Source organism: Pygocentrus nattereri, chromosome 19 (assembly GCF_015220715.1).
Source record: "Pygocentrus nattereri isolate fPygNat1 chromosome 19, fPygNat1.pri, whole genome shotgun sequence".
Classification (NCBI taxonomy): domain Eukaryota; kingdom Metazoa; phylum Chordata; class Actinopteri; order Characiformes; family Serrasalmidae; genus Pygocentrus; species Pygocentrus nattereri.
The window spans coordinates 27,798,747-27,823,326 of NC_051229.1; the positions used below are offsets into that span (position 1 = coordinate 27,798,747).

A 24,580-nucleotide genomic window follows, 5' to 3' on the forward strand; every position below is an offset into this window, starting at 1 on the left:
ATACATAGGTAAAAATGTAAAGAAACATTCTGTCCGAGCGATTAGAAACTGTTTTAACTGTTCGTTTTTCAGCCATTGAGCTCCATTCACTCCCATTCATTGAGGACTCCCTCGCGGGCGCCCTCTGCTGGTATAACAGCGGTCCTGTTTTTGATATAATAAGGGGAATAAGAAGCGGCCGGGCTCCTCATAAACCGCCCCTGACTGTGCATTTGAAATCCATATGTTTCCATATATCAGATCTCGGGATGGGAAAGGAGATGCACGGGAATCCGTAATGGAGAAATCCCTTATTCAAGGTTTTGTTTACATTTTAAAGTTTAATAATTGATGAATGAATAAATAAATAAATGAATAAAAACATCCTGGAAATAAACCCGTTAAAGCGATGACGTAAGACCCTGACGTCACGTTCACGCGCGGCCTCGCGCACGCGCCGTGTACACCTCGAGGCTCCATTTTGGTGGCTAAGCTGCCGCTTCAGCGTTCAAAGCTCCGCGGGAAAACAGCCGCGTTATGAGCGCTCGTCGTGTTTTTCAGGCCGAATAAGGCGTGTGTGACTTCCATAGGCGCAGGAAACGGTCGTGGTATCGAAAAATGTCCGTAACTGCCGGTTTTTGAGGAGTCCGAGGGCTGAAAGCGCAGCGAGCCGCTGCCGGCGCCGCGCTGCTGTCCGGCCCGGCGGGGGCGGCTTTTGTTGCTGTTGCTGTAACTAATATTTTCCCCCGAATACGAGCAGATATCTCCCTACAGCCGTGCCATCATTTCTGTGTGAAGCCGAGGAGCCGTCCCGTCGAAGCCACAAATGGACGGTGAAGATGAAGTCTTCTCCGGGAGTCACTCAGGTAACGCTAGCTAGCCGCGCGTTTAGCCTAGCATTCGCTGGCTTTGGGTTCTCAGTCGCGCCGCGGAGGGAGAGCCCTTTGGTTCTAGATCGACCATCGTGTGGGTCCCACTTCGAGTTTGTCATGTAAACCATACTGTGAATATCTCTTATGCGGGCCCGCACGGCTGGTGGCACGGGTGGTTAGCCGGCCTAGCTAACGCGAGCTAACATGGATGCACTCGCTTGAAGGGGAATTCCACCCTAACGTCTCAAAATTTCCAACTGTTGATGTAAACAAAGCAGCTCAACCTCTTCAGCTCCTCGGGACCACCGGTGGGTCCAAAACGAACTTCATGTTCTCCATAACGTTCATATTCCATAAGCTCCATTCAGAAGCTGGGCGTCGTGTGAGGCTGTAGCTCTTCTCTCCAGTCTAATAGACGGTGATGTCATTTTAAACCCTTATAATAAAAGAAGCTGAACTCAGTTTGTTTTTCTACTGAAAGTCGACCTGTTTTTCCCCAAATCTGGGCTCTAAACTATAAACAAACGGCGTCTCTTCAGTGATCTGCTCTGGAAACATCACTTTTAGAAAACAACACAAAGAGCGTCGGAGATTTTTGGCTTTAAGCTGTAAATTATAAGCATGTAGTGATATGTGGAGATCATAAATCATGTTTTCTCATAGATAAATGTGAGATGAGCTGTAAATAAATAAATAGATTTATTTCATGCAGTTACTGAACAATTTGCCTTATGTAAATTCAGATGGACAAACCCAAGTACACCCTGGTCAATAAGAGTGGTCTGATGTAAAGTGGTGCATTGTAGAGGAATTTACCCAGATTTCTCCAAAAATAGAAACCAGGGGCGGCGTCTACAACGATAGTATTGGTGGTGTTGGGCACTAAGGCAGTATTAATCAGAGGTGGATGAAGTGCACAAACCATGTACTTGAGTTAAAGTTGAGGCCCCCCAAGGTAAAATATTCCTCCAATAAAAGTAGAAGTTCCTCCCTTTAGACCTCCACTTGAGTAAAAGTATTTATCTTCAAATGTACTTAAGTACAAAGTAAAAGTACTAAAAGAGTAATTCTGGCTCTGATGTCCTGTTATCATTTTTATAACCAGACTGGCTTCATGAACTCATTTCAGGTGAAAGTCCTCCAGCGTCTCTCTTGGTAAACCAGTCTTTTAATAGAATGTCATTAATTAGTGACGCTGACGTCTATTAAAATGATCAGAAGCACAAAACACTGAAGGTAAACAGTTTCCATCAGGGAGAACCGAGTGGCTCTGAAATCACTTTTTACACATAAGCAAAGTTTCAGTTTCAGATTTATTTACAACTTAGTTCCAAGTTTAAGTTGAATAAAAACTGGCTTTAAACTCAGGATCACAGATGAGCTCCTTTACTATGTTGATCTGTAGGCGTCTGTTCATAAACATAAACCAGCCCAAACTAATTTACTATAAAATGAAATGGTGTTTGTAGAAATTCAGAAAAAAGCCGCGTCAGTCACGACTGCATATGTGGACATATTTCTATATTGTGCTCTATTTACACAAAGTTAGGTTAGTTCATCATTTATGTTGAACAGACTCTCCCAAAGTTTTACGCTGCTGCGCTGACATTGAACCGTGTGCTGCACTGGGTCGGTATGACCAACAGGTCAAAACCAGCTCAGAACAAAGTGACCGCTGGGCCCTGATTGGTGCTCTGGCTTTGCGCTTCTTTCGTTTTGACATGTTACGTTTTTATACACAAAAACCAAAAGGAGCGACAGATTTCTCAAAATGTAGGAGGAAAAAGTCGGATATTAGACTCTGAAATGTAGTGGAGTGAAAGGAAAAAGTCGCCCAGAACGGAGAAACTTCAGTACAGATACACCAAAAATACTAAAGTACAGAAACTAATTACATTTACTGTCCACCACTGGTATTGATCTCGGTCGTGATTATTTACATCGTAATGTGCCACATTAAGCTTTTTTCAGAGTATCGTGAACATCACCAGTAAGTTACACTTCCAGACTGCGTGCTGGAAAACAGCACAGTTAAGGTTGTGACTGTGTGTATTGCAAAAATTTCAAGGGTCAAAATATTGCATTTTAGTCTTATCTAATTATTAAGATGCAGAGTAATATCAGTCATATCACAGTTTGTTTATATTAAAAAATATAGATTTTGGACAGATATTTAGACTTTCAAAGTATTTAATTTCAGATTTAACAGTTGTAAATTTCCTGTAATAACTGTGTGTGGTAGCTTCCAGAGGCACATGGTTTCTGTGAACAGTGGACTCTGTAGGTTTCACCAGGATGGAGAATAGAGTTTATTGGTTATAATCAAGCTTCTTTGTATATACTTTATATTTTTAACGATTAAAATTACATATTGGCAGCGTAGAACGTCCAGGCCTTTTCCCCCTCCTACAATGTGGTCTGTAAAAATACCACGTGAGATCCTTTACCACTGGGGTGTTGCACCACGTTTGTGAGTTAAATTTACCAGGCAGACTTTTTTCATGACTGGTGTTTATGCAGTACGACAGCTTTAATGAGCTTTGATATTTTAACTGCTATTTACTGCTGATTTACCGTAAGTGTGACTGGTTATCTGTAAGTAATTTTGAATATGCTGTATGTGTCCGGAGATTTGCTGTGTTTTGGTTTGTGTTTACCCTTCTGTGTGTTGGTGTAGATGATGGCAGCGCCACCCCTGTGCAGGACGAGAATGCGGGGTCAGACGCTGAGGAGGAAATGAGAGGAGGGTCGCACCAGTCTGAGGTCAGAAACGCAGATCTTTCACCCGTAACCCTTTTTTTCTCTGTGCAGGGTCACTGCAAGCTTTTTACCTTTACTTTACACTCTGTCTGTAAAGTATGAATCATGGCATGTATCATTTCGTCAAGCATGTAGTTTGTGGCGCTCCAAAAGTGGCTTGCTGCATCTTGCTGCTCGCTTATTTCCAGTACTGTGGTCTGTTTTCACACATGCTCAGACTGAGAAATCCTAAAGAAATCAGTTCACAGCACTGAGAAATCTGATTAGAATCAGAATCCTTTATTGATCCCAGAGGGAAACTGCAGTTGTTACAGTTGCAGCCATTTATGTAAAAGAATAAACACTTAGTAATAAATATATTAATAAATAAATAAATAATTTAAAACAAAGTTAAAGAGATTTGTAATATGTACACGAGATTTAAGTACTTGCGTATGTAGTAAAGTGGCGGTGACTGTGATAGTAAATATGAAACATCTAGCATTAAGCAGTTCAGATTATTTAAATTATTGTCCCTTTTGAGTTTTTGCACAAAATTTTTATCACACACATGAACAGTCTGGTATTGAGTTTTGCACAGATGAACCACACTTTGTGAATCACACACTGTGGGAGGAGTTATAGAGTTTGATGGACACAGGTAAGAATTACTGAGCTAAAATCCAGCCTCCATCAGATTTCTTAATCAGATCTGTAGACTCATCTCCAGAAATCTGATTGTGATCAGATTATTGAGTGCATGTAAATTTACTCTGTTTTATGATAATTTTCAGAGACACCTTTGGGCTGAAATATGAATGTCTAATCTGTTCATGGTGCATGTGGAAGGCAAAAGAGTAGCCAAAAAATATTTTATCACTTTTACGATGATCAGCGTTACATATAAAAATTCAGAAGGCACGTGTAGCTTCATTGGTTGCTTTGAATGGAAAAATGGACAATAATATCAGAGCTACGCTGGGCAGGCTGAAGCTCCTATGAGTGCCGGTGTGGGGGAGCAGAGCGCCGCAGACAAAGAGCAGGAGGAGGCGGTGCAGCAGACGGCAGAAGAGGGGGAAACGCGCTGGCGTGCTAGCTAGGCTAAAGGCTAACGCTAACCGACCCCCAATTCCATCGCTTTTCCTGTCTAACGTCCGCTCTCTGGATAACAAGCTGGACCTGCTGCGGCTGAAGATGAGTGTTTCTGAGGAGATGAGGAACTGCGCTGTGATTTGTCTCACGGAAACCTGGCTGAACCACACCATGCCGGACTCAGCCTTCCAGCTCGCCGGCCGGCAGCTCTTCCGAGCGGACCGCAACCGGCTATCCAGGAAAGCCCGGGGGGCGGCTTGTGCGTCTACATAAACAAAGGTTGGTGCACAAACTGCGTGTTGGTAAACAGCCACTGCTCCGAGGCGACAGAACAGCTGGCTGTGAAGTGTCGTCCTCACTATATGCCTTGTGAGTTTTCGGCGGTGTTTCTGATCGCTATTTACATAGCACCGGATGCTAATGCTAACAACGTGCTGAAGGAGCTTTATGACAACATCAGCTCGCTTCAGAACAAGCATCCGGAGGCGTTCTACGTGGTAGCGGGGGATTTTAACCACGTAGAACTGAAGAACACCCTGCCGAGGTTTTACCAACACGTCAACATCCCAACGCGAGGTAATAACATGCTGGACCGTGTTTACACCAACGTGAGGGATGCGTACAGAGCCTTCCCCCGCCCCCACCTCGGGCTCTCCGACCACATTTCCATCATGCTGGTCCCTGCATATCACCCCCCACTGCGTCGCTCCAAACCCACACAGAAGACCATCACTGTGTGGCCCAGTGACGGCGACGCTGTGCTGCAGGACTGCTTCGGCTGCACAGACTGGCAGGTCTTCAGGGAGGCTGCTGAGTGTGAGGGGGAGCTGGACCTGGAGGAGTACACATCTGCTGTTCTCGGGTACATCAGCAAGTGCACGGAGGATGTCACTACCACCAAGACTGTGACTTGCTACCCGAACCAGAAGCCCTGGCTGAACGCAGAGGTGCGTTCTCTGCTGAAAGCCAGGGATGCTGCCTTCAGGTCTGGGGACTCAGGTGAACTCAGGAGGGCTAGAAGAGAGCTGACTGTTGGAGTCAAGAGGGCAAAAGCTGCATATGCTCTGAAAATCCAGGGACACTTTTCCTCCCAGGACCCACAGAGTATGTGGAGGGGCATCAAGTGCATCACGGACTACAAATCCAACGTTGCACAAAGCTCCAAAGACCCATCCCTGCCTGAGGCTCTCAACAAGTTCTACGCCCCCCAGCACCAGACTCACTCACCAGGAGAGGAGCCCCTCAGCGTGACACCAGCAGAAGTAAGGAGGACGCTGAGGAGGATCAACCCCCGGAAAGCTGCTGGCCCGGACAACATCCCCGGACGGGTGCTAAGAGACTGCGCCGACCAGCTCTCAGACGTCCTGGCGGACATCTTTAACGCCTCCCTCATCCAGGCAGCAGTCCCCACTTGCATGAAGACTGCCACCATCATCCCGGTCCCTAAGAGCTCTGCAGTGACGGGTCTGAATGACTACCGGCCAGTAGCCCTCACGCCGATAGTAACAAAGTGCTTTGAAAGACTGGTTCAGACCCACATCAAAGCCACCATCAACGTCACTGTGGATCCACACCAGTATGCGTACAGGAGGAATCGATCCACAGAGGATGCCATCTCCTCTGTGGTCCACACTGCCCTCATCCACCTGGAGCAGAAGGATTCCTATGTTCGTATGCTCTTTGTGGACTTCACATCTGCTTTCAACACCATGATTCCTCAGACCCTGGTAACAAAACTCTCCTCACTTGGACTGAGCTCTTCCATGTGCAACTGGGTCCTAGACTTCCTGACCAACAGGCCGCAGTCTGTGAGGATTCACAACATCTCCTCCCCCACCATAATCCTCAGCACTGGCTCCCCTCAGGGCTGTGTGTTGAGCCCCCTCCTGTTTACACTGCTTACATATGACTGCTCACCTATCCATCCAGGCTGTCATTTTGTGAAGTTTGCGGACGACACAGCAGTGGTTGGATGCATCACAAACGGGGATGAGTCCAACTACAGGCAGGAGGTGGAACACGTAGAGGGTTGGTGCAGAGAGAACAACCTCTGCATCAACGTAAAGAAGACGAAGGAGATGATTGTGGACTTCAGAAGGGGCCATCATGACCACCTCCCTCTGCACATTGGAGGTTCTGAGGTGGAAGTGGTCGACAGCTACAGGTACTTGGGTGTGCACCTGAGCAGCAACCTCACCTGGAGCAACAACACTTCCACTCTGGTCAGGAAGGCACATCAGCGGCTCTACTTCCTCAGGAGGCTGAGACGAGCTGGACTCGGGAGGGCAGTCCTCACCTCCTTCTATAGATGTGTGGTGGAGAGCGTCGTGTGCTCCAGCATCAACGTGTGGCATGGAAGCTGCTCTGCTGCAGATAGGAAAGCTCTGCAGAGGGTGGTGAAGGCTGCACAGAGGATTGTTGGAGTCAGCCTCCCCAGCACCACAGACATTTACACCTCCAGATGCAGGAAAAGGGCTACCTGCATCGGGAAGGATCCCACCCACCCAGCACACGCACTTTTTGTCCCGCTCCCCTCAGGCAGGAGGCTGCGGAGCATCAAGTGCAAAACAACCAGACTCAGAAACAGCTTCATACCAGAAGCTGTAAGGCTCTTAAATTCCGACTAAACACACTGTACTGACACTTACAAGAACAATTACTGTTACAAACACTGTCACTTTAAACCGCACTGAGACACTTTATCTAGACACTTTATCTACTGCTCAATTCAATATCATGTTGCTATAGCAAACTTGCACTCTGGACTTCATATTGCTGCTAACTGCCTACTCTCCTACTCTCCCTCTCGTGTTATTTACCTTATATTTATCTATTTTAATAACAGCTCTTGGGTGTAAACTGGACCATGAGATCTTAATTTCGTTCCACCTCATGTACCATGTGATGCGAATGACAATAAAATCTCCTTGAATCCTTGAATAGTACATAAAAAGACTGTTGTGTTCTAGACACTGTGACCACTGGTTCCTATCACTGCCACTATAAAGAAGCTGGTAAATGTCAATTAATCTATTCACATCAAACCACTCTGAATGTCTTTGTTTACATCTCAGTGACTCCGGGGGGTATTTTGAAGAAATTGTTGGAATTCCCTTTTGCGCTGCCTATGCTGGATGTTGTGTTTTCATATTTGCTGTATTCTTACTGGCCTAATGCCTCTGTTTTATTGGCAGGATGAAGGCAGTGATAGAGAAGATGCAGCACCCCCAGCTGGCGACAGCGGATCGGAACATGAGGACGGCGGTGGAGGTGGGGCCAGCGATTCAGAGCCGGAGCGCCCCCGCCCTGCTGACAGTGATGATGATGACGAAAGCTCCCCGCCCAAGCGCAGGGGGAGCACATCGGAGACGGAGGAGCAGCAGAAAGCTCAGGCCAGCGATTCAGATGAGGAGCCTCATCGAAGGAGGCAGAGCTCTGACTCAGGCAGCGACTCAGACGGAGAGAAAGCCAAACAGAGCACGCGGAGAGATTCTGAAGGAGAAGACGGAGAAGAGAGAAAGGAGGATGAAGAAGAGGGAGGGAGGAAAGCGGTGATCAACTCAGACAGTGAGGAAGAGGAGGAAAGGAAGCCTAAAGAAGATGTAGGAAGTGATCAGGATGAAGAACGTCCTCGACAAACTCTGGCAGACAGCGATGACGAAGAGGAGAAGAAGCCAGGTATGCTTGTGATGCACACGAACAAAGGAGGTCTCTCACTATCGATTGTATGAGTAATTGAGTGCGCTGCAGATTGATTGATGTGAGAAGGCTAACAGAATTGCTGTGTGTATACATAAAACACTAAATGGAAAAAGGGTGGCAGGCCTTCTCCGTTGACTTTGTAGTAGGGCTGGGCGATAAAACGATAACTATCACGGTATAATTTTCCTCGATTAAAAAAAAAAGAAATGTGTGATAAATTTTCAAAATAGTTGACTATTCTCACACTTCCTTTTTCTAGCTAAAGCCCTAGTGGAGTTTTCTATTGCAAGGAAAGCGACAGCAGTGTGCGCTTGAGTTTTTCGTCATGAAGAGAGGGAATGGGGGTATCTCTCAAAAGTGATTACACCCCTCACATTTCTGCAAATATTTTATCATTTGATGGGACGACACAATAGAAATGAAACTCTGATGTAAGTTAAAGTGGTCAGTGTGCAGCTTGTACAGCAGAGCAGATTTACTGTCCTCTGAAAAGAACAAGACATTTATGTCTAAATAGCTGGAAACACAAGTGAGTCGACCTCACAGTGAACAGGTCCAGATTGTGCCCAATTGTGTCGTTTGTGTTTCGGGTACAGTTCGCTCGTGGCCAAGGTCATACAGCGGTTTTCCAGGACAGGTTTCACTCTGAACAGGCCTCGCCAGGGTCGACCGAAGAAGTGGGGAGTCCACGTGTTCAGGGTCATATCCAGGGGTTGGCTTAAAAAAATAGATGCATGAGTGCTGCCAGCATTGCTGCAGAGGTTGAAGAAGTAGGAGGTCAGTCTGTCAGTGCTCAGACCATACGCCGCACAGTGCATCAACTCAGTCTGCATGGCCGTCGTCCCAGAAGGAAGCCTCGTCTGAAGCTGAAAAGAAAATCTGGAAACAGTCCAACAAGACAAGCAGTCCAAGAACATGGATTATTGGAACCATGTCCTGTGGTCTGACGAGACCAAGATAAACTTGTTTGGCTCAGATGGTGTCCAGCATGTGTGGCGGCGCCCTGGTGAGGAGCACCAAGATAACTGTCCTACAGTCAAGCATGGTGGTGGTAGCATCTTGGTCTGGGGCTGCATGAGTGCTGCCGGCACTGGGAAGCTGTGGTTCATTGAGGGAAACATGAATTCCGACATATACTGTGACCTTCCGAAGCAGAGCACAATCCCCTTCCTTCGGAAACTGCGCCGCATGGCAGTTTTCCAACACGGTAACACGTTTTGGTCATATTGCCCAGCTCTGCTTTGTAGTAAATATAAAACCTCTATTTTGCAAATAACCTATATTTATATGTAAGTATAAACGGTGTCCTAACGTAATTGAGCGCAAAACGGCGCCTACCTGTTTTTCTCAAGTCCGTGTAAACAGCCTGTTCAGTGTTCAGCACTGCAGTGTCAGACAGTCTCTCGTGACTCGGGGTGCGTTTCTTGTGAGTTTTCATTCGATTCAAGCAAGAATAGTTCACGGTCAGGAGCTCATTGGACGGGCTACTGATGGTTGCTAGGCTGTCACCCGGGTCTGGCGAGTCTGAATGACACCAGGCTCCTTTCTGTCTGTTCTGGAAGTCCTGATTTGATTGGTTTTGGTTTGTGAATTTATCTAGACTGCTTGCTTGGGAACGATTTTATGTTGAGCTGTACAATCTCTGTGATTTCAGTGAAAAGGAAAAAGGCCATTCTGTCTGACAGTGAAGATGAGGAAGAAACGAAAGGTAAAAGTCTCTCACTTTCAGCAGAGGTTTTGGCTCAATTATTTGAATATGCAGATATGCATATGAAATGACAGCTGTATAGATAAATATTTCAAATATAGAAGCTAATAAGGTTTGTGTGTGTATATACGTATATATGTATGTTTTAGTTTAACATTTTCTCTTCAGGACATTTGAATATTTCTCTTTTAAAATGCCGATATGTGAATAGCAGAAATGGTTATATGCCCAGCCCAAACTTACTGATCCTGTGATGGGATTTTCATGAGACTTTTACTCTCCTAAGCTGTGAAGAAGAGCAGAGCAGTGTCAGATGATGACTCTGATAGTGATGAAGGCTCAGAGGCTCCAGATAAAACTGTTGCAGCAAAACTGAGAGAGCTGGGCTCAGATAGTGAGGAAGAAGATGACCGGCTGAAGATGGACACAGGGAAAAAAGATGAGAAAACACTGTTTGGCAGTGACAGCGACTCGGACAACAATGAGGAGGAGTAAGTGGAGCTGTTCCCTCTTTTCTTTCTCATGTAGTTGATGCATTCTTTAGAGACACTGTTCTACATATTTCAATGCATTATTATTGTGTAAAAAGGAGGTAGGAGTGTTGAATAGAGTGGACAGTGAGTGGACACCTGAGGTAAAATGTACATGCCTCACTTTTTAAGGTGGAATGGGAAATTTTGTTAGCTACTGAGACTTCAGCATAGTACTAGTGATTTTTATGCTCATTATGAAGAAAAGGACCGTAATACTTTGAAACAACTAAGATAATACAGTGGTTATCGTAAGTTTTAGCGACAGAAATCTGAGTCGGCCAAGAAAATTGCAATTAAAGCATCTCTACAAAACTGGATTAGACCTGTGCTGAGGGGTTTGGATATGAAAGCGAATGAAAGCAAAAATCAAGTACGCTGCTTAGTGACTTGACTGTCCTTGAACATGTCAGATGTTGTCTTGCCAGACTGGGAAAGGCATGTTCAACGCTGCTGGCCTGCAGACAGTTACCGCTGACCCCTGCTATGTTTGTGTTGGGGGCAGTCGTGGGCTGGAGGTTAGGGAACTGGCCCTGTGACCGGAAGGTCACTGGTTCAATCCCCAGGGCCAACAGCACATGACTGAGGTGTCCTTGAGCAAGACACCCAACCCCCAACTGCTCCCGGGGCGCCGTGGATAGGGCTGCCCGCCGCTCCGGGCAAGTGTGCTCACTGCCCTCTAGTGTTTGTGTGTCTATTTACACTATTCACTAGTGTGTATGTGGTGTTTCACTTGTGTGGGATTAATAAACTATCACTTCATGTAACCCCAATGGTCTCTGTCGCACAGGAAAATGATAGCAGACATCTTTGGAGAGTCGGGCGACGAGGAAGAAGAGGAGTTTACGGTGAGACCCCGCTGTCTTGTAGTGCACTCCTTTCTTGACATTAGTGTATTGACACTTTAAAGGGAGTCCTAGGCTTATCACCTGCTCACATGTCTTTATTTAGGGAGGAAATTCTGAAAGGAAAAAAAATAAAGTAATGATGGGAAACTCCTCTTCCTGTGTAACAATTCAGTTTAAAACCGATCAGTTGTGTTAAGAATGAATGAGTCAGTTTTTAAGCTTGTTAAACTAGACTGGCTTTGTATCTTGGCTAACTGGGTCTCACATGGGTCTGTTTGAACAGGGCTTTAATCAGGAGGAGCTGGAAGGAGAGAAGCAGCAGGTAAAGGCTGGAGGGCGCAAAGAAGCAGCTGATGACTCCGACTCAGATGATGATGTGGACCGAGGAGGAAAAGAGTGAGAGTTTATTTATTTTTATTTAAATAATTTCACTAGTAGGGGTCTAAATCTGTCTGCCAATGCCTTTATAGGAAGTGGTTCAGTACGTCATGAAACCTGTAGTCGCTATTCGATTATTTTGGTATGATTCAGAATTATTTTTAAAACTGCACTGGTTAGATAAATTTGGGAGAACTATTGACTGGACAAGAGGATGCATGTATGTCATATGCATGTCATATCTGAGTAGAAAGCTGAAGGATATGCACTCAAACCTGTACTATGTGGGTATGTATGTTTCAGCATGTCATTCATGTCTGATTTTGACATGATGCTGGCCCGTAAGAAAGCTCAGAGCGGCAAACGCAGACGGCATAGAGACGGAGGAACGTTCATCAGCGATGCAGACGATGTGGTCAGCGCCATGATCACCAAGATGACCGAGGCTGCAGAGGTTTGTGCATGTGTTTTGGTTAAAGGACTGCTTACTCTGCGTGTGCAGAGCCGTTTTAGCATGATGGAAATCCAACAACTAGTTTCCCTTTGCATCTCGAAAAACCTCTGGCTGCTCCCTTTAATGTTGTCGTTTAATGTTGTTGATGTCCTACCAGATAGATAGTCATGGATAGATAGTCAGATGACCCAGCCTTTTCACTTCTTTTCATTTTGAATCTTTTCACCTCTTTTAAATGTCATGTCTTTGCTTTTTAAGACATGACATTCAACTTTTGGAGAGTTATATTAATAAAAGTATCGATAAGCAGTATTTTTATCTATCCATAACTGTCCATATTTCTGAGGAACTCTTACTCAAGGGCTTTCCCTTCAGCTTGCTCAGGTCACGTGGAAGGAAGCAGTGTGGGGCCAGTAGACATTCAATCTTTAAAGTGCGTTTCTTTCCAGCACTGCAGCGTAATGTCTGTTTCACTTAGCACTTCTTGTCGAGTTATGCGTTTAGGAAGAATCTGAGCTCTCTTGTGTGTTTAGAGATTGTGATGTGTGTTTGTTTGAGTGCAGGAGGATCGAACACTGAACAGTCAGAAGAAGCCGGCGCTGAAGAAGCTGATGCTTCTACCCACAGTAGTGATGCACTTAAAGAAGTAAGTAGCTTTTCTTCAGCTTTCTTCATCTCAGATTAAATTAATTTGTATGTGAGAGTCTGGTCTGTTAGGTCGACTGTGAAGTAGCCGTCCCCTGGGCCCCCGATGACGGACGCGAGAGCTGGCAGGGCCTGAACTCGCAGCCCAGGCAAAACCCCACAAATACAGCGGGGAGAGGATGAAATCTGCCAGGGAGTGGGGCACGGTGCATGAGTCCCGAGCCCTGCCTCTCTGCCGGCTCTCACAGCCATTAGCGTGGCCCGGGGCACGGTTTCATCATGGCACATCGACCTAAAGTTACTTGTGCTTAGCCATTTCATCAGGAACACCTACTGTATTGATGGGTTTTGTAGATACACAAACAGACAATATATCCTATCGGTCATTGAAAGTGACCACCATAGGATCCCAATCGACCAGTAACGAGGCTTGTAAGATCTGTCAGACACTTTTAAGCTAACTTTTTATTCTTGGTGGTTTTTGTTTTAAACAACTTCAACCACTTGACAGAGCTGCGTTCGGACAGTCGGCTTTTTCTTATATACATCTCTGTGACATACTGTCACTATTTGAATATGAGAATGTCCAGTGAGTCTGGGTAGAAGGTAGTACCTAATAACTAGTATATCCTGTACTACCTTACACACACATCCCTTACAACTCATACAAAACACAGCAGCACACATCCTAACAAAAACAACGTGGAGAGATCAGATCACTCCCATTTTAAAAGAGCTGCACTGGCTGTCTGTCATTTAGAATAGATTTTTAAGCTCTGCTTCTAGTTTCTAAAGCTCAAAATGACTTACATTACATAGTGTCTGTCTGTTTATGTTCTGGCACGTAATCCAAGATGTGCAGATAGTGACCTACAAATACCCTCTAAAATACAGAAAACACAGAGGGACTATTTGTTATTCTGCTTCTAAACTGTGGAATTCAATTCCTCCTTTTATTACACAGTCAAGCAGTGCTCACTTTTAAGAAGCATCTAAAAATGTGTCTCTAACTCTTTTCATTAAAACTCATCTATCTTCTAATTTGATCTTTTTCATTTTCTTAGGATTCTTAATAAATACTAATGATTTCTTGTGTGACTCATCACCTGTCTCGAGCTCTTTGAGCTGCCACTGGCGTTAAAAGTGCTATATAAATAAATATTATTATTATTATTATTATTATTATTATTATTATTATCATCACTTATTTATTTATTATTATTATTATTATTATTATTATTACATTGTTATGCATGTTTGTGTTCTTCAGGCAGGATCTAAAGGAGACATTTATAGACAGCGGTGTGATGACGGCTATAAAAGAGTGGATCAGTCCTCTGCCTGATAAAAGTCTCCCGGCGTTAAAGATCAGAGAGGAACTACTCAAGATCTTGCAGGAGGTGAGGCACCTGTCTGAAGCAGTTTTTGCTTGTGTGATATTGCTTCTCTTTTAACACCTAATTCAGCAGTAGTTAGTGCAAGGCTGTCTTCAACTTTAATTTTATTAGTTAATTTATTAATTTTATTATTATTTAATTTTAATCAAGCTCCTAAATTAAAACATGGTCATTTGTAAAGTATATAAGTACACACAACAAAACGTACAAATACACTTGGCTATTGATTATCTGTAACACAAGAAAACACTGGATTACTGAACTTAAAACTAAATAGAAGCTTTCATTTGACTTTGTCACTAAATTATTTTTATTGCATTCTTTAAGCATGGCCCGTTACTATTGATCACACACATTTACGTTTGGCTGGTTAATATTGCACGTGCCTTACACTTTTTTTTTAATCTGCACAGCTTATTTTGTTGGGTGTTTTTGTTACCTCCACTTTACATGTTAAGTAAAACAGAATAAAACTTAAATGAACATTTAGTAGCTACATGCTCCAGACTTCCATTAACAAAACATTTGAATGCAGAAAGATTTAATCTGTAATTCACCTGAATGAATAGATATGTAGATTCTATAAATAACTGTCGGTCTTTAAAATTTATTTAAACGCTGTAGCTAATTAGTCAACTTGGTAGAAACAGCTCGTTATTTTTTAGCAAGCTGTTATAACTGAGTTCTTGTGCCTTGATGTATGAAGATGATCTTTACAGTTGTAGCTCACTCACTTTCTTCTCCTGACTGCTTGTACTGTGATGTGCTCAGTGTAGCTTTAACCTACTCAGTGATTATGGACAAAAATACCGTATTGATATTACTTCTACACATGCCTTTTGTGATGGTGTTAAGTTTTATTTAACTCATTAACATGCATGATTAAAGATGCATATTGTGCTTTCTTTGTACCCGTTAGATTTCTTGAATAATCAAAGCACTCAAATGTCTTAGATCTGTAATTACAGTATTACAAAGGTCAACATTGTGATGGCAAACATATCAGTTATTGATGCTGCAGTTAGAAGTATAAAGTGTGTGTGTGTGTGTGTGTGTGTGTGTGTGTGTGTGTGTGTGTGTGTGTTTATTACAGCTGCCAAGCGTAAGTCAGGAGACTCTGAAGATGAGCGGAATTGGCCGAGCTGTTATGTTTCTTTACAAGCATCCTAAAGAGTCACGGGCAAACAAAAATCTTGCTCTCAAACTCATCAGTACGTACTCAGACACAACTCATATACAACATATTCCACTTTTTTTATATAAACATGGTTTTGCATTGTGTTGCTTCTTTGTGTGTAAAGCAGTTTTTTGTGCATAAAGTGAAAAGTGCTATGTCAGTTACAGTAGTTATAGGCTACATTTACACAGCAGGTGAAAGTGGCCTGAATCTGATTTTCTCACCAAATCTGACTTTTTTTTGTTTGGCTGTTCACATTATCTTTTAAATATGATCTGTATCTGTGACCGATCAGCTCCTGAACTGACCCACATGTGCATGGCTCATCCAGAGGTAAACAGTCATGATGGCCAGCGAACGCCTGTTGCTCCAGGAGCTTCAGTTTAGTCTTTGCCAGCATCACAGGAGCGATTATGAAGTTCCAGTAGTGAACATCTGGGCTTACCACCCAGAATGTGTTCGAGTTCGCCGTTAAAAAGAGCATGTAATTGAAAATTCAGTGAAGATTCAGTGTGTTTATCTGTTCTCACAGACACATCCGTGTCACATTTGAGGGAAAAGATCAGATTTGGGCCACTTTTACCTGCAGTGTAAACATAGCCATAGTGTATATAGTATGTTTGTGCTGATTGTATGGATGTACTTATGTGTAGATGAGTGGTCGCGGCCCATCTTTGGCTTGTCGTCTAATTATAAGGGCATGACGAGGGAGGAGAGGCAGCAGAGAGACCTGGATCAACAGATCGCCCCCCGCAGACGACTCAGGTACTAACAAATTACGTAGACACAAACCTTAGTCACACATGGACCCATTTTTAGAGGCTAAAGCAGGGGTCACCACCTAAAGTTAAGAAAAGCCGTTTTGTCCTTTCAACAAAAATCAAACCTCCTTCAGAGCCACAACATTTTCATTTATAGTGAAGTAATGTTTTTCCATGGTGGATGCATACGTGGCATTATGTGCTAATGTGCTAGTATAGGATAAAGATGTAAACAAAGACACGGACTTGCTTTGCTCTGCTTTAATCTTTAGCTCAACTATAGTCCCATTTCTCACATCTCTAGCAGGAAACTTTTTCTGCAGAAGTGGAGAAGTTTCTTGTAAAATGTCTCTTAACGTCGCATATCAGTCGCTGGCTTCTTGTCCAGATTTTTCTTTTCTGCCTGAGGTGCCAGAATGTACATGCTGCTGCATTTAAGGTGGAACAGGACAATTCGAACAAGAAGATTAATTGTATCAGGAAATCAGCTGGAGTTATTTATAAACACAAATACGTCCATTCATCTCTAAATTATCGATGTTTGTCTTAAATCTCTCTCTTTGCCGTTTCGTGGCTACTAGCTGGGCGAGAGTGTGTTACTATGGTGACCAGCCGTCTGCGCTGATCTTCAGGGTTAAAGGGTGAATCAGCAGTTCTACATTAACTCCAGCGTTTAAGACCATTTACTGTTAAACTGTGTTGAAGGATCAGCAGAGCTTTATTTTACTGTAGAGGAGGATTATTTTATTATTACCTACTGATCTGATTCAGCTGTGCAGCCGCAACAGGGCAGTAAGAGCCACATGTTGCCGAGTTGGAGGGAGGGTAATACACATTGTGTATTAACAGTTGAGCTCCTGTGTCTAATGGTGCACCAGTTAGATGGAGCTACAAGGGAGGGGTTCCAATGGCCAATGAATATGTGTAAGGGGCACGGTTCGAGGTGCAGCGATCATGAATGTTTATCGCCACCTCAGATTTTGGTTTGATTTCAGCCGAATTGGAAGGATTTACTTTCTGTTCACCAAAGTTGCGGTAGTGTAAATAACGTCTGCAGTTTAACGAGCCAGACTAGCAATTTAAGTTGTAATTAAACAATCAGTTTATTTAGCACAGTAGGTTGGGTAGATTATGCTGTGACTTTGTGGTCTCAGTATAGCAGCACCATTTAGATACAACACGAGTGCACTTGCCTCATAAAATTGCACAGAAGTTAATGAAAACAATAAATCGGCTGATTTATTATGACAGTCAGTCTTGGCTGATTCCGATCGTGCACGTCTAAGATGTCTGTAAAACTCATTTCTAATATTTCATACTTTCCTTCACTGTAGTTGCTTCTCCATATTTTGCATTTTTTGTTTCATGCTGTATTTCAACCCCTGTGTTTGTTCCTTTTACCCTCTCTCCATACCTTCACCAACACACACACACACACACACACTGAAGTGAGCCTCAGAAGGTTGAGAGGGCGGAGGAACCCGACGTCTTTGGGTCGCTCAGGTTTTGAGTGTGTGAGGATGTGCATGATTGCCTTGAATTGCTCTGCACGGCGGTGCTCTTCAGGTTTAATTGTCTTGAAGTGTGTGTGATACAGGACAAGATCCAGGATCTTGGGGCAAACGGGTCAGTCTAGAATTACTTTGAAGATGCCTGTACTCAACGTGCCATTGTGTGCCCAAATTTTCTAATTTGCTCCAGAATTTGGCTGATGTAGTAGGTCATGCAGTGAAGTGTCTTATTCCATTTAGTTCATTTGGTATTGAATTACTTTGTCTATTCGTGTGATCAGTTTTTGTGATCAATGTTTAAGACCATTCAATACATGTTTTCCAATTTTAGGCCCATTTCTCTGCCTAGGAGTGCACACTGTGTTGAGTTCCCTCGTTTGGTTTTCCTCATTCATGCCTGTACAGTTTAAACCTCTGAATGCGCAGAATAAAAACCCTCATTAAACTCGTGTGAATCCCACAGAGAATATGATCAGTGTCAGAGTCCTAAACCAAGGTTTCGTAATTATGAAAGGTGCGTATATGCAAAAGTTTGGGCACCCCTGGTCAAATCACGTGTTCTGTTGATTTGACAAACTTGTTCACGAATTTGTTACAACCAGGGTTGATCATTATAATGATCTTACTGAAGTAGTAGGTATATCAACATCATCTTATACAGTCAACAACTGAATGTCTAATCAAATAAAGTTTAATCCAGTAATATTTCAACATTTGTCAGTTTTCTCTTTTTAGTTGAAGCCATATAAAATATGACTCTGACTGCTGTTTCTCGCCTCGTCCCTCCCCTGTGTGTGCATCACTCATGCGAGTCTCATTGCTCATTGTAATGCACAGATCTGATTGGCCGAGTCGCGTCACATGACATGTATGATGCATGCAATTGAGTCTCCCAGGCCGCTAAAGCTACCAGAAAGGCTAGAAAAGTTTATTAAAATAATTCTCCATAGTTTAGCAGTTATAGGTCTGGGTCCGGACTCGGACTGTGGTCTGCCTGTTAGTGACTTCTAATCTAGACTAAAGGTATCATCTCTTCTCTAAATTGCATACCACACACTGGGAATGTGTTGTCATGGTGATAAGTTGATCCTAGATTGGTGCTGTTGGGATGCGATGAAGTGTGAACCTCTGACCTCTAATCTCACTTTCCTGCATCTGCTCTTCTGGTCCATTTCTCACTGCTTCTTTTCTCTGTTGAATCTGCTGTTTTTACTGCATCGTCCTGTGCGCTAATTAAGATTTTCCTTGCATATGTTTTAAAATACTTAAAATTTGTAAATATTAATTGTCACTACAAGCTATTTATTTATTACCATCTCTGCAGAAGCAGCAGAGATGGTAATAAATAAATAGCTTGTAGTGACAATCTTCTGATTTGTCTTCTGATCTTCTGCAGGGCTCTTTAATATTGCAGTACTGGCCTTGCAGGCTAATGTAAATGCGTCACAGTAAAGACAAATCTATTATTACAGCGAAATTTAGACAGCCAATCAGTAGTCTGTATTGTAGAACATGCATGCCTATTGGCTGAAATGATATTAATAAGACTGGCTGTTTTAGGTATTGAAATTAGGAATTGAATTAACATTTTGAGACTCAGTAACATTTAATTCTTCAGTTCTGTAGAAATATTACATTCAGTCTAATGCCAGTCAGAATGTCAGTCTGGCTGTGATGTATGTGAATGCAATGTCATGAAATATAAAATTAACATAGGAATTGTATAGTTATTAATAGTATTAAAAGTATATATACTTAAAATTGTATAACTAAAGCCTCGTTCAGACAGGAAACAGTGAAAAACCTGGGGCTAGTGTGATCGGGCCAGTGGCAACTAGTGCAACTAAATGGATCCACAGTATGCCAGACAACGAGAGTGGGCTGTGGTCCTTTTTGGAGGAAAGCATGTCTGAGTGTGTGTTGGTCAGACTGATTAGATGCTGACCTGTTTTGTTGTTTCTAGTTCAGGGGGACAGACTCCTCGGAGAGATCTGGAGAAGGTGTTGACCGGAGAAGAGAAGTGAGTTTGATACACACACACACACACACACACACACGCATTCACAGAAGTGCGGTGCCATATCTCAACCACCTTTTGTACGCATGCATCAAATAAAAGAAGGTGAAATTTTAAAGTTTTTCTCTGTGGGTGAAACCTTATTGTAGCCACACCCCTGCATTTTAGAGCAGGGAGTGAGGCTGCATCCCTGTCCCTCATGGCTGCATGGTGAGCAGTTAGATCCAGTTGTTTTGGAGTAAAAGTGTCCCAAAGTCTGAAAAATGAATGTCATTGAAATGTCTGTCTTAATTCAAAGCCTAATTAATTTCTCTCTCTGTCTCCTTCTCAGAGCTTTGCGGCCAGGTGACCCTGGGTTTTGTGCGCGGGCGAGGGTGCCCATGCCCTCCAATAAGGATTACGTTGTGCGGCCCAAATGGAATGTGGAGACCGACTCCAACCGGGTTAGTGGGGAGGGACTTTGGGTAGCTGTCCAGGCGGATTGACTGAGATTGTATAGTTCAATGACAGTTGATAAAAGGTAGAGTGATCATGGATCAAAAATCATTCCAACACACATTTTTGTTTATCTTTTTGCTTTAAATTATTCCAAATAAAGTAATATGTAGGGTTATAAGCGACCTCAGCTCCAGACCATGAAGCTGCCACCAGACATGCTGGACACAATCTGAGCCAAACAAGTTTATCTTGGTCTCATTAGACCACAGGACATGGTTCCAGTAATCCATGTTCTTGGACTGCTTGTCTTGTTGGACTGTTTCCGGGCTTTCTTGTGCATCAGCTTCAGAAGAGCCTTCTTTCTGGGACGACGGCCATGGAGACCAAGTTGATGCATTGTGCGGCGTATGGTCTGAGCACTGACAGACTGACTTCTCCCACTTCTTCAACCTCTGCAGCAATGCTGGCAGCACTCATGCGTCTTATTTTTTGAAGCCAACCTCTGTATGTGACGCTGAATGTGTGGCCAGCGTGACCTTGGCTAGTGTGCTATGGCTCAGTTTTAGGGTGTCAGCAATCTTCTTACAGCCTAGGGAGTCTTTGTGGAGAGCAACAATTCTATTTCTTGTGTTGAGTATCCAGTGGCCAGTGTGAGTGAATTGTACCCAAAACACCAAATTTAACAGCCCTGCTCCCCGTTCACACCTGGAACCCTGTTACTCTAATGAGTCACAGGACACCAGGGAGGGACGACGACACAACTGGGCACAATCTGGACACGTTCACTGTGAGGTGGACTCACTTGTGCTGCCAGCATTTAGACATAAATGGCTGTGTTGTTCTTTTCAGAGGACAGTAAATCTGTAGTGCTGCACACTGACCACTTTAAGTTACATCCAAGTTTCATTTCTATTGTCATCCCATCAAAAGTTATAACATTTACTGAAATATGAGGGGTTTACTCACTTCTCTGAGATGCTGTATATTCGCCTTGTAATGGGTGTTTATTCACACCATGTGGATTGCTTGCAGTTAATTTAAGTGGCATTGATGTGTAGTTTAAGGGTTTGGACCCTGTTTTGTTAGTTTACTTAGACATTACACTATTTTCAGCTGTTTTACTAGAGGATCTGAGTACTAGAGGTATGGAGGCGCACTGATGAGGCGGTTTGGTCTGGTTTATTAGAGAGGCTATAAAAGAGGCATCAGTCGTCTGGAGAAGCACAAGCGGCGCTTTGCCGAGCAGAGGAAGCAGCGACGTGTGCAGGGAGCTGTGAAAATCAGCGTGGAGGGAAACCGCATGCCCCTGTAGTTCACAGAGCGGGGCAGTAAGTGGCAGCGTGCTGCATGAAGCACTGTGTGCAGTGTGGTAGAGGAAGAGAACACCACCCTTACTAATGCAGGGATGTAGGACCCCTTTCTGTCCTGTCGGAGGCATGAGGACCACAGCGCGGCACGTTTCAGGCATGATTCTTGCTTTAAAGGGCTCATTTGAAGATTTTTTTTTTTTTTTTTTTAAGAAAAGGTCCCTATAAAACTCCTGTTTAAACACTGGCGTGCAGTTACAGCCAAAACTTTAATTAAACTTTAATAACTTTCACTAGTAAATGTACAACACCAATTCCAAAAATGTTGGGCCACTGACTAAAATGTAAATAAAAACAAATCTCATAGACCCGTATTATTTCCACAGTAGTGCATAAAGCACCTATCAGATGTGGAAAGTGAGACATTTTACCATTTAATGAAAACATTTAACTCATTTAGCACTTGAAGTTGGGACAGGGCCGTGTCTACCACTGTGTGGCATCCCCTCTTTAACAGCAGTCTGCCAACGTCTTGAAAGCGAGAAGACCAGTTGCTGGCGCTTTGGGAGAGGAATGCTGTCCCGTTCTTGTCTGATGTAGGATTCTAGCTGCTCAGCCGGGCACTTTTTTTGCTGGATTTTTCACTTCATGATGCAGCAAATGTTCAACACCCAGACGCTTCTTCTACGAGGCCATGCTGTTGTGATGTGTGGCTTAATATTGTTTTGCTGAAATATTTAAGGCCTTCCCTGAAAGAGACGCTGTCTGCATGGCAGCCTATGTTGTTCTGGGGACATATGTTGTTCATATGTAGACTAGGATTCAATCCCCCACCAGGACAAGCACCCTACACTATACTAAAGAGTCCTTGGGCAAGACTCCCAAGACCGCCTTGGCCTTTGTGTAAAATGACCAAATTGTAAGTCGCTCTGGATAAGAGCGTCAGCCAAATGCCGTAAATGTTCTAAAACCAGTATATACTGTTCAGCATTGATGGATCCTTTTCAGATGTGTAAGCTGCCCATGTGCCGGCAGAGATGGAGGCTTTTCACCTGTGTGCTGATGACAAGCTGGATGGTCCCTCTCGTCCGTGCTTTCCAAAAATCTCACGTTTTGATTCATCTGACCGCAGAACAGTTTTCCATTTTTGCCTCGGTCCGTTTTAAATGAGCTTTGGCCCAGAGAAGACAAGCGTTATGGATCGTGTTGACATGTGACTTCTTCTTTGGTGAACTTTGTTCACAGACAGTGATTTGTCTGAGTTCCTGAAGCCCATGCAGTGGTTTGCAGGACAGAATCATACCGGTCTTCAGTGCTATTTTAAATTTTCTTCCTATACACCTTTATTTATATTTTGCGCAGCGTCCCAACGTTTTTTTGAATTGGGGCTGTTTGCACGAAGCAGGCATGTGGTTGGCTGTGGGAATGAGGATGAGTGGGATTTGTGATGAAGAAATCTGCTGCTTTTAACAAACTTCTAACAAAGTAACTGTAGCTGTGAGAGCAAGCATCAGTTTATCGAGCACAACGTTATTTAGTGTGTTACATGTCTACAAGAGCAAGGGAAACCTACAGTTCCCCCACAGTAATAGACATTTATTATATTTATTTATATGTATTATTTATCAATAATACAGTAATAAAACTGCTGCCTGGTTTGGATGAGATGCAGATGTAACTTGCAAGCAAACATTTTGCCGTTGTCAGAATAAAACCTTGTATCTCCAAAGTAGTAATTCACAGGAGAAGGAATAAACATACTTTTTTTTTCTTTCATCATAAAATTTACACACTATGCAACTGAATATTCAGTTGATGACTGTGCTCAGTTTTGCTGTGCGGTCAGTGCTGAAAGGCTGACATGCAGTTATTTGGGTTGTGACTCTGCATGCAAGCTGCTATCAGGCATGTGAGGTGTGAATATTCAGTATATATTGTCTAAACTATCTGACCGTATGTCATCGCTGTCACGTCAAACCCTTTATCTCCTTTTTTGTTTTGGTGTTTGTTACATTGGTTTTGTTCCTCAATAACCTAAAAAAGCTTCTCCATCAACTTCCCTTCCTCTTGAGGGCCTTTTCCTTCTGTTGGCGAGGCTTTGATCAGCAGCGATGATGCACCTCTGAGTTCGTGTGTAACGACGGACTTGATTTGAGTGCATCAGGGCTTCTGGCTCGTGGTTCTGTGATTGTGCTGCTGTTTCTCTCGACTGCATCTCATTTTTATCATTCTTTCCTCTCTCGCAGGGTCCTGTGAGGAAGAGTTTATCACGTGTAGATAAACAGATGCGGCGCTTTGCGGACATCCGACGGCTCACGAAGCCGGGTCACGCGGTGAAGATCAGTGTGGAGGGGAACCGCATGCCCCTCTGATCCTGCACACGCAGCTTCCTGTGCGTTTCTGTTTGTTTTTGTTTTTCTATGATGGTGTAAGTGCGACTGTATGATACTGTTGTAGGTGTATTAAGATGAGCTTTTCAGGGATGATGGAGCTACACGGACTGTAATATAGCAGCGCATCAGCGCTCTTTATCAGGCTACGGGGAAAACGCGCCGCTGAGAGTGGCCGTCGTCGACCTTGTGCTGGTGCAGATGTAACTTTGATAATAAAGACTTTCCACGTTCTTCGCTTTTACCTCCGGATTTTCCAGCTGTGTCTTATTTCACGCTGAAATCTTTGGCCTGTTCGTGTTTGTTTATCGCTTGCACAGAAACAGAAAGACCCAGAAAAGCTGAGAGCTAAAGGAACAATTTGAGTTATATGAACATAAAATATGTAAAATAGTTGCTGATGAACTAAGTTTGACCCCAAACGTTAACATTAGCAATGTTTTATTTCCTGCCTTCAAAACTTGTAATATTTTTAACTATCCGTCGATATTAAAGGGGAATTGCACCAATATTTCAGAGTTTCTGAATAATTCCATCTTGGATGTAAACGGTCACAGAGTGATGAACCCTCCTCACCTTTACTTCTGAAAGACTCGGCTTCTCCGAGATGATCTTTACACCCGATCATCTTACTG

General features: G+C 43.5%; 1 protein-coding gene across 3 annotated transcripts; it reads left to right on the forward strand.

Annotated features, from left to right (window-relative positions):
- The first annotated feature begins 440 nt into the window (after window positions 1-440).
- LOC108435728 (interacts with SUPT6H, CTD assembly factor 1) lies at window positions 441-24,189 on the forward strand. Of its 3 annotated transcripts, XM_017711743.2 has the most exons (17): window positions 441-845; window positions 3,529-3,614; window positions 7,877-8,360; window positions 10,039-10,092; window positions 10,379-10,583; window positions 11,413-11,470; window positions 11,754-11,866; window positions 12,152-12,302; window positions 12,866-12,948; window positions 14,218-14,347; window positions 15,438-15,555; window positions 16,175-16,286; window positions 17,732-17,785; window positions 19,757-19,813; window positions 20,142-20,253; window positions 21,435-21,576; window positions 23,802-23,887. In XM_017711743.2, exons 1-16 carry the CDS (start codon window positions 806-808, stop codon window positions 21,558-21,560), a joined length of 1,983 nt encoding a protein of 660 aa, XP_017567232.1. In that variant the 5' UTR covers window positions 441-805; the 3' UTR covers window positions 21,561-21,576; window positions 23,802-23,887. The 3 variants fall into 3 exon arrangements, with proteins under 3 accessions (XP_017567232.1, XP_017567231.1, XP_017567234.1); XM_017711742.2 differs by lacking the exon at window positions 21,435-21,576 and having other exon boundaries at window positions 23,802-24,189; XM_017711745.2 differs by lacking the exons at window positions 17,732-17,785; window positions 21,435-21,576 and having other exon boundaries at window positions 442-845; window positions 23,802-24,189.
- Window positions 24,190-24,580: the final 391 nt, after the last annotated feature.